The sequence below is a fragment of the Pygoscelis adeliae genome, unplaced genomic scaffold (assembly GCF_000699105.1).
Source record: "Pygoscelis adeliae isolate BGI_AS28 unplaced genomic scaffold, ASM69910v1 Scaffold270, whole genome shotgun sequence".
Lineage (NCBI taxonomy): Eukaryota > Metazoa > Chordata > Aves > Sphenisciformes > Spheniscidae > Pygoscelis > Pygoscelis adeliae.
In genome coordinates this window covers 2,716,844-2,727,997 of record NW_008823916.1, presented here as the reverse complement: position 1 = coordinate 2,727,997, position 11,154 = coordinate 2,716,844, and the positions used below count along the sequence as shown (strand labels likewise).

The 11,154-nt window shown below is 47.8% G+C and overlaps 1 protein-coding gene across 1 annotated transcript in view; it reads right to left on the bottom strand.

Moving 5' to 3' along the window:
* The window catches only part of COL27A1 (collagen, type XXVII, alpha 1), a 162,211-nt gene that overhangs the window by 149,418 nt on the left and 1,639 nt on the right, over positions 1–11,154 (bottom strand). The window contains exon 2 of the mRNA XM_009319352.1: positions 3,260–3,330. Within this exon, the coding sequence (XP_009317627.1) occupies positions 3,260–3,330 (71 nt within the window). The remainder of the gene's footprint in view (positions 1–3,259; positions 3,331–11,154) is intronic.

Here is an 11,154-nt window from a genome sequence, read left to right as displayed (position 1 = left end):
AACCTTGGAACAGGCTGCCCAGGGAAGTGGTGGAGTCACCATCCCTGGAAGTATTTAAAAGACGGGTAGATGAGGCGCTGAGGGACATGGTTTAGTGGGCATGGTGGTGTTGGGTTGACGGTTGGACTCGATGATCTTAGAGGTCTTTTCCAACCTTAATGATTCTATGATCCTATGATTTTCTAGCAGAGACCACCCTGGAGAAGATGCGTCAGATGTGACAGGGGATGGAAATTTTCATACTCTATGCAGAGGGGATAATTCATTGCACAGCATGTGCAAGTGTTAATAATGGTACTTCTCCCATACTAAGAAATCCTTGGTCCCCCACTGTTTTTCTGCCACATTGCCCAACAGGACTGTCCCTCAGCACAGCAAAGTAGAGCCCGCCACTCTCTGCACTGAATGGAGGAATCACAGCAGTATCTTCATACTGGATAATCTCTAGAGCCCATGAAATGGTAAAGGCCAAAGCCTGGCTCTAGCGAAGTCAAGTGGGACCCTTGACACAGACTTCAAAGTAATCAGGATTTAGCCCTAAGGAAATAAATTTACCACTTAGACTAGGAGCTAGACTCCAGCTTCCAATTTCTACATGTATTGTGAGGTTCTCTCCCAGACACAGACAGTGGTGTGTCTCTACCAGGCAGAGATGCTTTACACTCCAGGAGCTATTCATTTGGTAGCTGCTCTGCAAAGACGTAGGGATGTTTCCCTGCTCAGAGGATGCCGCTGCTCTTTGCAATACCAATCCAACCACCTCGTTAGCAACTGCATCCAACAGTGCTTAAGAAAAAGGAAAAAAAGCACAACCCAACCACTCCTTTCCCTCAAAACCCGCTAAGGTAGAGCCAAATTCTACATGCCTACGCAAAACCTGATTAAAACAGACCTCATGCAGGACATGTATGCGGATTTTCCAGCACTGGGTCCAGGCACACAGCTCAGGACTCCTGTGCACCCAGCCCGTCTGCCTCTCCATCCCATGCCAACTGCCCTGGGCTGGTGGGGCACATCCCCTGGGATGACGGGATGTCATCAACTAATGTAAAATGCAAGGTAATTTTGACTTCCTTAAGTAGCTCCAAGTTTAGCAAAGCATTTTTTCCCCTTCAAATTTTTTCCTCTGTAGATTTTTCCATCAAAACACAGTATTTAAAAAACCATTCACTTAGAGCTGCCTGGTCCCAGGTGCCTTGAAGCTAGTTGCAACATTCCTGTAGCAACATTTGAGCAACTGGGAAAAACTTTGAGCAGACTCTGCGTGAAGCGAGATGCACGGAGATTCATGAACAACCACATGATCATCTCTGAAAGGGGGATAAAATGCTTTATCGCTCTCCTTCCCATTTCTTTCTTTCCCTCCCGCTTTCCCCATGCAAAAATCTTTATAAGAAAAAGAAGTCAAAAGGCAGGAGAAAAATAACTTGCAGCTTCCTAGATTCTAGCAGCCGAGATGTGATGCTCACAGCTAAAATTGGGTTGAATAAATGCTACATTTCCAAAAGTTACTGCCCAGACCCTTAGTCAGTGCACATCAGATGAACTCACTAACCTCATGATCTTTTGGATTTGTAACACTTACGGAAAAATCATCCTCTGCATCCCCTGATTTTCCAGTGTGCAGGAAGACCCCTAAGCCTTATAGTAATAACGGCAGCGTTTTCAAAAGCCCACGGCATTGGCTTAATTTCATCCTCACACAGATCTATGAACAAGCTCTTACTTGCTTTTATAAATCTCATGTTTGGAAATCCTGAGTGATAATATAGTCTCAGGTCACCAATGTTTCCTTACAGCCTTTGCTTCCTTGAAAGTTTTTACTGTCTGGTACCCAGAAGAGCAGCCTGTGTCTGATTGTGGGGAAACCAAGCAAGATTTTTTAAATTCCTTTATCACAGATAAAGTATCTCAGAGGGGAGTTATCTACCAGACTAAGGTAATGCAGTAAGAGCGAAGTGAAAGAGTTTCCTTTAGGTTGATGGAAACAATTAAAAGACATGGCACCATCCCATAATTATCATGGGAGTAAAATGATGGATAGAGATGAATCTAAACAGCATATTAAAATCTACTTGAAAAAAAGGGATGCCAAGACACAGTATTTGTTCTGCCTCTTTATGAGCTGACATAAAACTTGCTCTGAAAACTGCTTGACTAAGTAATTCAGCCAGATGTTCACCTCTTTTGCATTGAAGCAGAATTTGGAAAATATTACATTTTTCAAAATTGCTGACGGCAGGGATGTATTTTTTTTTTCCCCCTGTAAAAAGTGCTCCATGGGCCGGCTTACAGCTGAGCATTGACCAACTTTCTATTTTTCCTTCATGTTTTGGAGGCTAAGAGGAGAGCCCTGGAGCCTGCTAGTCCACTTATTGTTGTCTACTGATTGTGGAAGAAGCTGTTCAGTTCCAGCATATACCCACGTAAAGCATCCATGCGGAAGAGGTGTTGCTATTTTAAGAGGAGATGGCTCCTTTACAAACAGATGTTGCAGAGATGCTCAGCTCCCACTATCAACTGTAAAAGACGGATTTATTTTTATTTTTGTTGACTCTGAAGCTTTCTATCTCCTCTTGTGGGGTCACTGATTATTGTACCCCAACCTTTTGTCCTGGCCCCAGCAGCACTGGGGAGGGGATGCCTGGAGAAGGGGTGTAAAGATAGGGTGAAAGTGTATGATCACTCCCCTGTAGAATACTTCCCCTACAGCCCAGGGACTGAGCCAGGCGTAGTCACATTCTACTATCAACCACCCCTGTGGGATTTGTCTTCCTTAAATTTGCTTTTACTTTTAGAACTCACATCATTTCTGCATGCACAGCATCCTATGTGCCTGCACAGGCACGATCGGGTTGCATTCAAGTCAAGGAAAAACCCATCTGCCAGAGATGCTTAATTCCTTAATGCCCCAGCCTCAAGGGGCACTTTCTAAAAAAGCAGTTAAGTCCTAGCAAGTGTAGGTAGACGCTAGTGACATTTTAGACACACCAAAGTGCTTCATTCCCACCAGACAGACAGGCACTTCTGAAAATCCTGTGGGGCACGTAATCACCTGTAAAAAAATGGGTTTTTGCCAGCTGTTAACTATGTCATCTATATCATCAGTACCGCAATGATCAGCAATAAATGCATTTAATTCTGTGCACTAGGCTCAGACACTGTTAAATGATGGTCCTAAACTGATACCAAAGCCCTTGGCTTGTACTTCAGTTGAAAGAGGAGAGGGAAAAAAAAAGAAAAAAAAAGTGTAATTTACCTTCAGAATGTCCCTGTGTGAATCCCAGGAACCAGGTAAAACATAATACAGTCCAGAGAAAGCAGAATCCCCTAAAATTGGAAGAGAAGAAAAAATAATGAGTTTCTACAACATTAGCAACAAAAACTAGCCCCTCTGTTAAGGGCTTTCTCCTTGGTCACAAGTCTAATGAAGCCAGTGGCAGTGTCCACATGTCTCTGGGAAATGGAGAATGGGTGCTCAGCAGAACAGCACTTGCTTCCGACTGAGATTTCATTTTACTACTTAAAAGTCATCTAAAGCCCGCTCAATTCAGTGGAAGGTTTTCCCACCGGTATTAGAAGGGACCAGACCAGTGTTTTGAGATGCAACGTCGTCAGTGCCAGGTCAGCAGTCCCTTCGCTACTGCTACTCTTTGGCACTCATCCCATCTAGGACACCAGAAATGCAAAAGGATGGAGAAATAATTCAGAATTGGAAGGTCAGAAGACACGCCAGGAGTGCACGTGCATGTCTGTGAAGACACAGGTAGAAAATGGGCTGATATGCAGCGACGTGTCACCTGCATCTCAGCAAACGAATTCCGAGTCCTATTGCTTTACTACATGCTTAAAAATATTCTAAACATACAAAACCCTACATGGATCTATTCCTCTTTTTACACCCAGATGCAAAGATGGGGGGCAGCTTCTAAGCACTCAGCGCGCCCTATGCTGTTGCCACTAATGACTTTCTCATTAGCTTGGTATGGCAGGAAATTTTAGAAAGTGTGAGAGCTGCAGACTCCCAAGCGCAGTGCGCTCGCAGACCCTTTCACGCCTGAGAGGGAATTGGACAAACCTTTCAGTCAGCTAAACTAAGCCGTGAAGTGCCAGCAGAGAGGAAAACTTTTACCAGAAAGGTAGCTGAAGCCTCCCCTTCCCCCACCAACTTCCTTGATTTGTAGCCAAGTAACGAACATAGGAAACTCCTTGGTTAAGCTCACTTAAAACTGTCAGTGGAAAGTTTGAAGATTGAATTCCCTCATCTTCTAACGATGATATTTAACAGCTTGATCAGCAAGGGCTGCTGGAGGAACAGAGACAAAAGTGTAAACTACAAAGTCCTCAGCCAGAAGAAAGCAGTGTGGGACATCCACAGGTTGTTCTTCATTTCAGCCAAGCCAGTGCGAACACTGGGATATGCAAAGCAATGCCAAAGTGCAGCTTGCTCCTCTCCTCGGACCTGGCAAAGACAGATCATTTATCAAATGGGATTAGAGACCACTCTTCTCCTGCCATCAAGTCTCAGCTTTAGCACACAAAAGCATCCTCTGGGGCAATGTATTACCCTGGGCCAGATCCTCACCCAGTGCAGGAGACCCTTTCTCACACCTAAAACGAAGCCACAGTGATTTACACATCAGTGGGGAAACCTGGCCTTGAATGTAAAAATCCATGCAGGAATCCAGCCACTAATATTTTAAGGCTTGAAGGGACAAAATGCTGGAGCGGCCCCGCATCGGCTGGGAAACGAGTGAGATGAACCACATCATTCTTTGCTGTTTCCATTACCCTGACACTGGGCTGCACATGTCAGGAGCACTGGGGCTGCTTTAGTTTATGCATGAAGGAACAACAGCTTGGAATAGCCAAATCACAGTATTCTTTCGCTATGTCCTAGAGCCAGCCATACGCTAACCAGGAAAGCCTCGCTATGCTCAAGAGATCTCCAGCTGGGGAGACTTGGTGGTTTTCTGCCCACTTCATCCCACGGAACACAGCTCTCGGGCTGAAGACACGGCTGAGTACAAGGAGAGCTGTTGTCCCAGTTCATTCAGGGGAGGTAGGAAAGGAAGCAGAATAGGATGATTCTTCATGGCTACCTCTAGTCTTTTTATGACTTAAAAGAGGCTAAAATCCACTTCACGGCAAGACCTGTGTTTCTGTGCTCACCTCCAAAGAAACAATGGAGTTTTAAGACGTGGACACAATTCCACAGGTGCATGGAGCGAAGACCTCACCAGGGCAGGCGAACTGGGCTTGACTGCCCGATGAGAGCATGGGAAGAGGAGGGGAAGGAGGTGACCAACATCACGTGAACTTGAAGGGCAGCAGGAGTCCCAAGCACCAAGAACACCTTTTCTCTGGTGAGGATCAGATTTGTACAAACACTGGTGCACACAACACACCTAACTGAAGTCCAGATCTTTTTTTTTTGCGGGGGGGTACCTTCACAACCCAAATTTGCATCCAAAATCCCCGTTGACCAACACGGTGAGAGGAACAAGCTTAGGGGAAAATCCAGCGCGTAATTTCATTCCAGTGACACTGACGGGGCTATAAAGGAGACGAATGCGCAGCGTGGGATCCAGCTGGCCTCAGCCCTGCTCCTGGACCCCTCGCACAGCCAATACCTTAAGAGTTGAGACCGGGGCTGAATGCCAAAACACTGAAGAAAAACACTTTGGCAAAATTTACCAACTTAATGGAAAAAGCAAAAGCAGCTTCCAAATGGCAGACCTGTGACTGATGGGGCTGTTAATTATTGCAGGATTTTATAATGCAGGCTCTTTTTCCGACAGGATTGCATAAGCAGCTTGAGTAGCAATAGTAAAAGAAGATTTTTCTCCTTATATAGAGCTATCAAACCTACCTTGTCTTTATCTCGGCTTCTTCCCAGAACCAGTGATTTCCATGGAGACTCTATCAAGAGCTACCCACTGAAGGCATTTATTTCTTTTATTGTATAGGGCCTTTGAATACCAGAATGAGGATCCCACTGCCATAGTCACTGGGTGAAGAAATGCCCCCAAATACCTGTGATGTAAGCTCATGTGAACCCTAAAAGTTTTCCAGTGCAGACAAACTCCCTTTATAGCAAACTGAAGCTACTGACTACAGCCTAAGTTTTGCTTCGCTGCTTTTTGCGAACTCCTGTGACCAGTCCATGGGAACTCACCAGCGTCAAAAGTGCAAGGCAAGAAACAACAGACAGAGAGGGACAGAGAAGTACAAAGACCAGCAGTAACACTTCTCAGCCTTGGTGGTGACTTCAGTATCTTCCCAGCGAGGACCACGTGCATGCAGGTAGCAGCCAAGAATAAAGATCCTGAGGAGTTCCTACAAAAAGTAACCGGAAGGTCTAAGGGCACCACTTCTGCTGGGGCTTCAGGACAGGCAGGAGGTCCCTGCACGGGGTGCTATGCACCAATTCGGAGACCTGACGGCATCACGACTGCTAATTAGCATACGATTGCAAAGCTGTGGTTTTCAGCTTCCGGACTCATTTGCCATCTTTTTCCCGAGCGTTAAGAAACCAGACTTCTGAGAGCAGCAAGTTGTGGCTCAGGGGCTAAAGCAGAGTTATCACCTCTCCAGGTGGCTTGCGCACAGCGTGTCCTGCTACTACAGCCCCAGTAAAGTCATGGTCAGGGTGGCAACCTCGAGAGCAAAAGTAAAGGAAAAATTCTGTTGAACATACTGGTTCTTACCTGACACCCGCTGGCTTCTGTAACAGAGGAATAAAGCGCTACACGGCACTAAAGACAATAGTAAGACAACAGGCTCTAGGGTAGGCTTGGTCAGGAATTATTGATAAAAAAAGAAGTTTGACAAAGCTGAAGCAATCTGTAAAATAGCTGTGATCAGCTAATGCTTCACTTTACAATTTCTGGAATTGGTTGGAACAATTTCAGCGTTTCTGAATTAACAGTTTTGCCCCTGCCTTAAGAAAAAGAAGGCCAAATGGATTTGGCATCTTGTTTGCTTAGATGATGGGTCGAAGCTGAAGAAAATATTACAAGGGCCCAAAGCAGCATTTAATTTTTTACTTTTTTTCTCCCTCATCTACAGTGGGGAAATGTCTTCGAAATTGCAAACATTTTTGCAGGGTGGAAAAACAATTTCCCCCTCCCTCCATTCAGGTGCATTTTTTTCCTGTCCAAAGAGACCAGAAAGCCAGCTGGATGCTGAAAACTGTTTTGCGAAAAAGGCAAATCTACATTTCTAGCTGTAGATCAGACAATGTATCTTTAAAAGAAGAAAATGTCTATATTGCTTAAGATCCTTTGCACATGACCGGACGTGATATTTTATAAGACTCCCAAGCAGTTTTGACAGTCAACAGGGAACAAAAAAATCACAACTTACATACTGAGGCTTTAAATTGCACCATGGCATCGATTCCACTCCCAGCTTTTTGGGGTAGAAACCTCATTTTGTACTAGTATCACCCTTTGCACAGCAGATTTCTGCTCTCTTTCTGGGGCTTCTGGAAACTATGGTATTTCTCCTCTCACCCTCATTTTTTCTGGAGAGAGCAATGGGAATACATCATTATGTAGATGTCCAGAACGCAACCCACTGCTTCTGGGCACACGTTTATCAAAACACATTTTCAGGTGACAACTAAAAATTCATTGCACACGCAGCCATAAGGGGAAAGGATGGAGAAGTGGGATGTCAGTGCAGCTGCCTGAGCTTTAACAGCACTCTGAGCAGAGTACAAAGCGGAGGGTTTCAAAGATTGTCCCACCATTATTACTGGAGACTCCAGTAGCCCAAATGGATGGGAAACTCTCTAGGCCAAACTCCATCCTTGGGGTGATCCTGAACAGGAACGTTTCAGTTGCTCCACCCTGCCCCAGAGTTTGGAACGCGTGTGCAAACCCAGAAATTCCCAGGGAATTCTGGCACCATTTCTGCCAAATCTAATCTTAATTCAGGTTGAAAATGCCCTTAGTGCTGTGCCTGTAGAGGTTTATCTCAGGGTTTTGGCAACCGTGGCCCGGAAAAAGCTGCTGCTTCCTTCGGAGGAGGCCCTTGGTAGCGAAAGAGCGACCCACCCGGGCCTGATGAAAGGGAGGAATCATTCGCAAAGGGGAGGGACCTCAGCTCGTGGCGATGGTACAGCAGTAAGTCTCAAGTGCTGCAAAGAAGCTTTGCTCTCCTAAAAGTCTGCATATCAGCCAGGCACAAGGAGGGTCTGGAAGCATAAAGGCCTGGTATTTGCTCCCCCAGCACCCATAGCTCCTCTTCGGTTTTCTCCAGGAGGGAAATGCAGATCTGCAGTACACAGAACGTGGAGATGAAGCATCAGTGTGGCTAATCCTCCCTCCTGCAGACACCTCGCACCTTGTTCTTTCAAGGGTTTATGCTGATATCTGCAGGCGGAGGGCTGATGGGTTTCAAACCACTGGTCCTTGTCCTCCTAATTGGGAACTAGAGCTTGTGTATTCACTGCACAAAGCTGGCCCAGAGCTAACCAGCTCCTCTGAGCTCCTGCTGGTGACAACCTGCTTCCTCACCTCCTAGATGCAAGACGGACTGACGAGGCTGTGATGACTCAAACACCCTCCCAGATACCACCCAGCAACTTCCTACAATGGGGGCTCTTTCCTGACATCCCGTTACTCGGTCTCTTCTTTGCTCACCGCCCCTGTCCGTCTGGGTTATTGACTTTGCTGCTGTGTGAAGCTACAACACTCACTACTGGCCCTTGCCTTTGTGTTCTCAGTTAGTAACTGGAGCCCTCAACAAACAGAAGTGCTAAGCACGATCTGTCATCTAACTCCTTTCTTGTCCCTCCAACAAACGCTTTTGCGTTCCCTCATTTTGTGAATGGGGTTTGGCAGAGCCATATAGAATTCCCCACTGTTTCCATTTGCGCTTCAGTAAGCGTCCATCATTTCTACTTATGCCCCCAACAAATTGGCAAAGAAAGAGAGAAGGGAAAAAAACCCGCACGCTCTGTGTCTGTCTCTGATCAGAGATTTCCTACAACCCCCTCACCACAAGACCTGGGCAACCCTCGGTCAATAACGTAACCTCCATAAACACTGTTTTCAAGCAGGGCAGATTTTATCCCCTCAACCCACTGCAGAAAGGGGATGAAGCTGGAGCTTTATTAAAAGGACCTGCTCAGTGGCGCATCAAGGCAGCAGGAGAGGGGGGAACTGGACACTGGACTTCAGCTTGTAACCCTGGCTGTGACACTGCCCTTCCCTCCTGGGACACAGCTCCAGGAGCCTGTGTAATTGCCTCCTCTCTACCCCAAGGCACCCAGCACACACGCATCGTTTACCTGCCTGTTGCTCCCATTGCTGAATTTGCCCAGCAGTGCCGTAGTTTGTCCCCAGATCACCTGCCCAGCTTGCATGCAATGGTCTTTTCCTCTTAAAACAGGAGCCGTGCCTTCCTCCAGCCCTTCCAGGCCTTCCTAGGGGCTGATCCACCTTGGTGGTGCCAGGTGGGTGCTGTACCACCGTGTGTGCAGCTTTCCCATCCAGCACACGGGCCAGGCACCCGCCAGAGCAGCATTACGCCAACAACCCAGGGCTGTGACAACAAGCAGGCACCCGTCGGAGACCTCCAGGAGCATCAGGCAAGCCTCCTCCATGGCCAGTACACGGCACTGGGGCTGGAAGGGGCCAAGGTGGCACAGCCACAGCTGAACAGCACAAGCGCTATGGTCTGGATGCGTGCTCAGTGCATAGCTGAATGCAAAACCTTCTTCTGTGGTTTAGTGAGCCTGTGCTCACTAAAAATGCATCAACAGAAATGATCAAGAGGGGCATTTTAAGCTTGCAGAGCCTGTCAAACTTTGTGTTCTTCTTGTTTTACAAGCTTTGGCTGCTCGAGCCAGGACAAGGCTTCAGCACACTCTGCAACTGCTTCTCCTTCCCTGGTAAGCCAGCCCTCCTACTTCCATCCATGAGTCTCCTGCACCTCTGGCAGCTCCCCAGCCACCAGCCCTGCTCCAGAGGATGCTGGAGGAGTGCTGGGACAAGCAGGACCCCCAGTGCCACATGGGAACACACCAGAAGGTTCCCATTACGAGCTGCCTTCAGGCAGCACCACCCTCCCCCACCCCGAGGACGACTTGGCAGCACAAGGGGTGGCCTGGCGAGCCCAGGCACAAGCCAGCGCTGGGCTCAGAGGACCCTCTCCAAGACTAACAGCCTCAACAGGAACATCCAGCTGTGGGAATGGTAGGATGCACAGCACTCAACTCTGCCAAGCAAATCAAAACCCAGCACCAAAAAGCCCATCGAGAGATAATGCAAAGGGTAGCAAGCGACCTCTGCTGAGGAGGGAATGGATCAGCAGCACGCTGGCGAGGTGTTTAACCCAGAGGAGATCCTGGGAACAAAAGGCGCACATATTCAGAGTCACCAGAAAAGACCAAAGTGCAGATTTCCCGTGGCACTGCAACACTCAAACCCCGTGCAGCCGTGCACAGTGCTAGCCTGGGACACCGAGATACAGGAACAGACATAGACCTCCGGTGAGCAGGCAGCCACGCTGCCTTCTCCTGGATCCCTGTTTCCACACCCCGGCCTCAGCAGGGTCCGACTTGCCCTGGGACTCGAGCAGGATCTCCCCGTCCTCATCTGCAGCACGACTGCGGTCAACTTCTCCATCCTGCTCAGAAATTGGTGCTCTGTGAAATGACCGTGCCTTGTGCCAAGTATCTCCCCAGCATCGGGGCCTTTCTCCTCGCGGTGACGCAGTGCTGCTCTCGGTCTTTCAAAGGAATCTTTATCTGCCTGTTCCCCTTTCAACTTCTCCATTTTTGACAGACAGCCACCCTCGCAGGGTCCCAAGCAGGCATTTCACTCCAGACCGTGCCCAACATCAAAAAGGTGCAACTGGGAGACGTTGCAGTTACCAGCATCTCCAGACATGCCACAGCCACGTCTGGGCAAAAAAACCCCTAAAGCACTGAAATTCAGTCCTTGTGAGTATATAAACACACACAGAACTGCTCAAGGAGAGCTGGTTGCAGCCCTTGGGAGCGGTTCTGATCCCTCCACATAACTTTACACACAGACACATGCAGGCAGGGAGAGCGTGTGCTGAGCCTACAAAGGAAACTGCACATTCATCCACGTCCAGACTCCAGCGCTGCGCTAATGGGGCAGCTGCCAGGAGCGG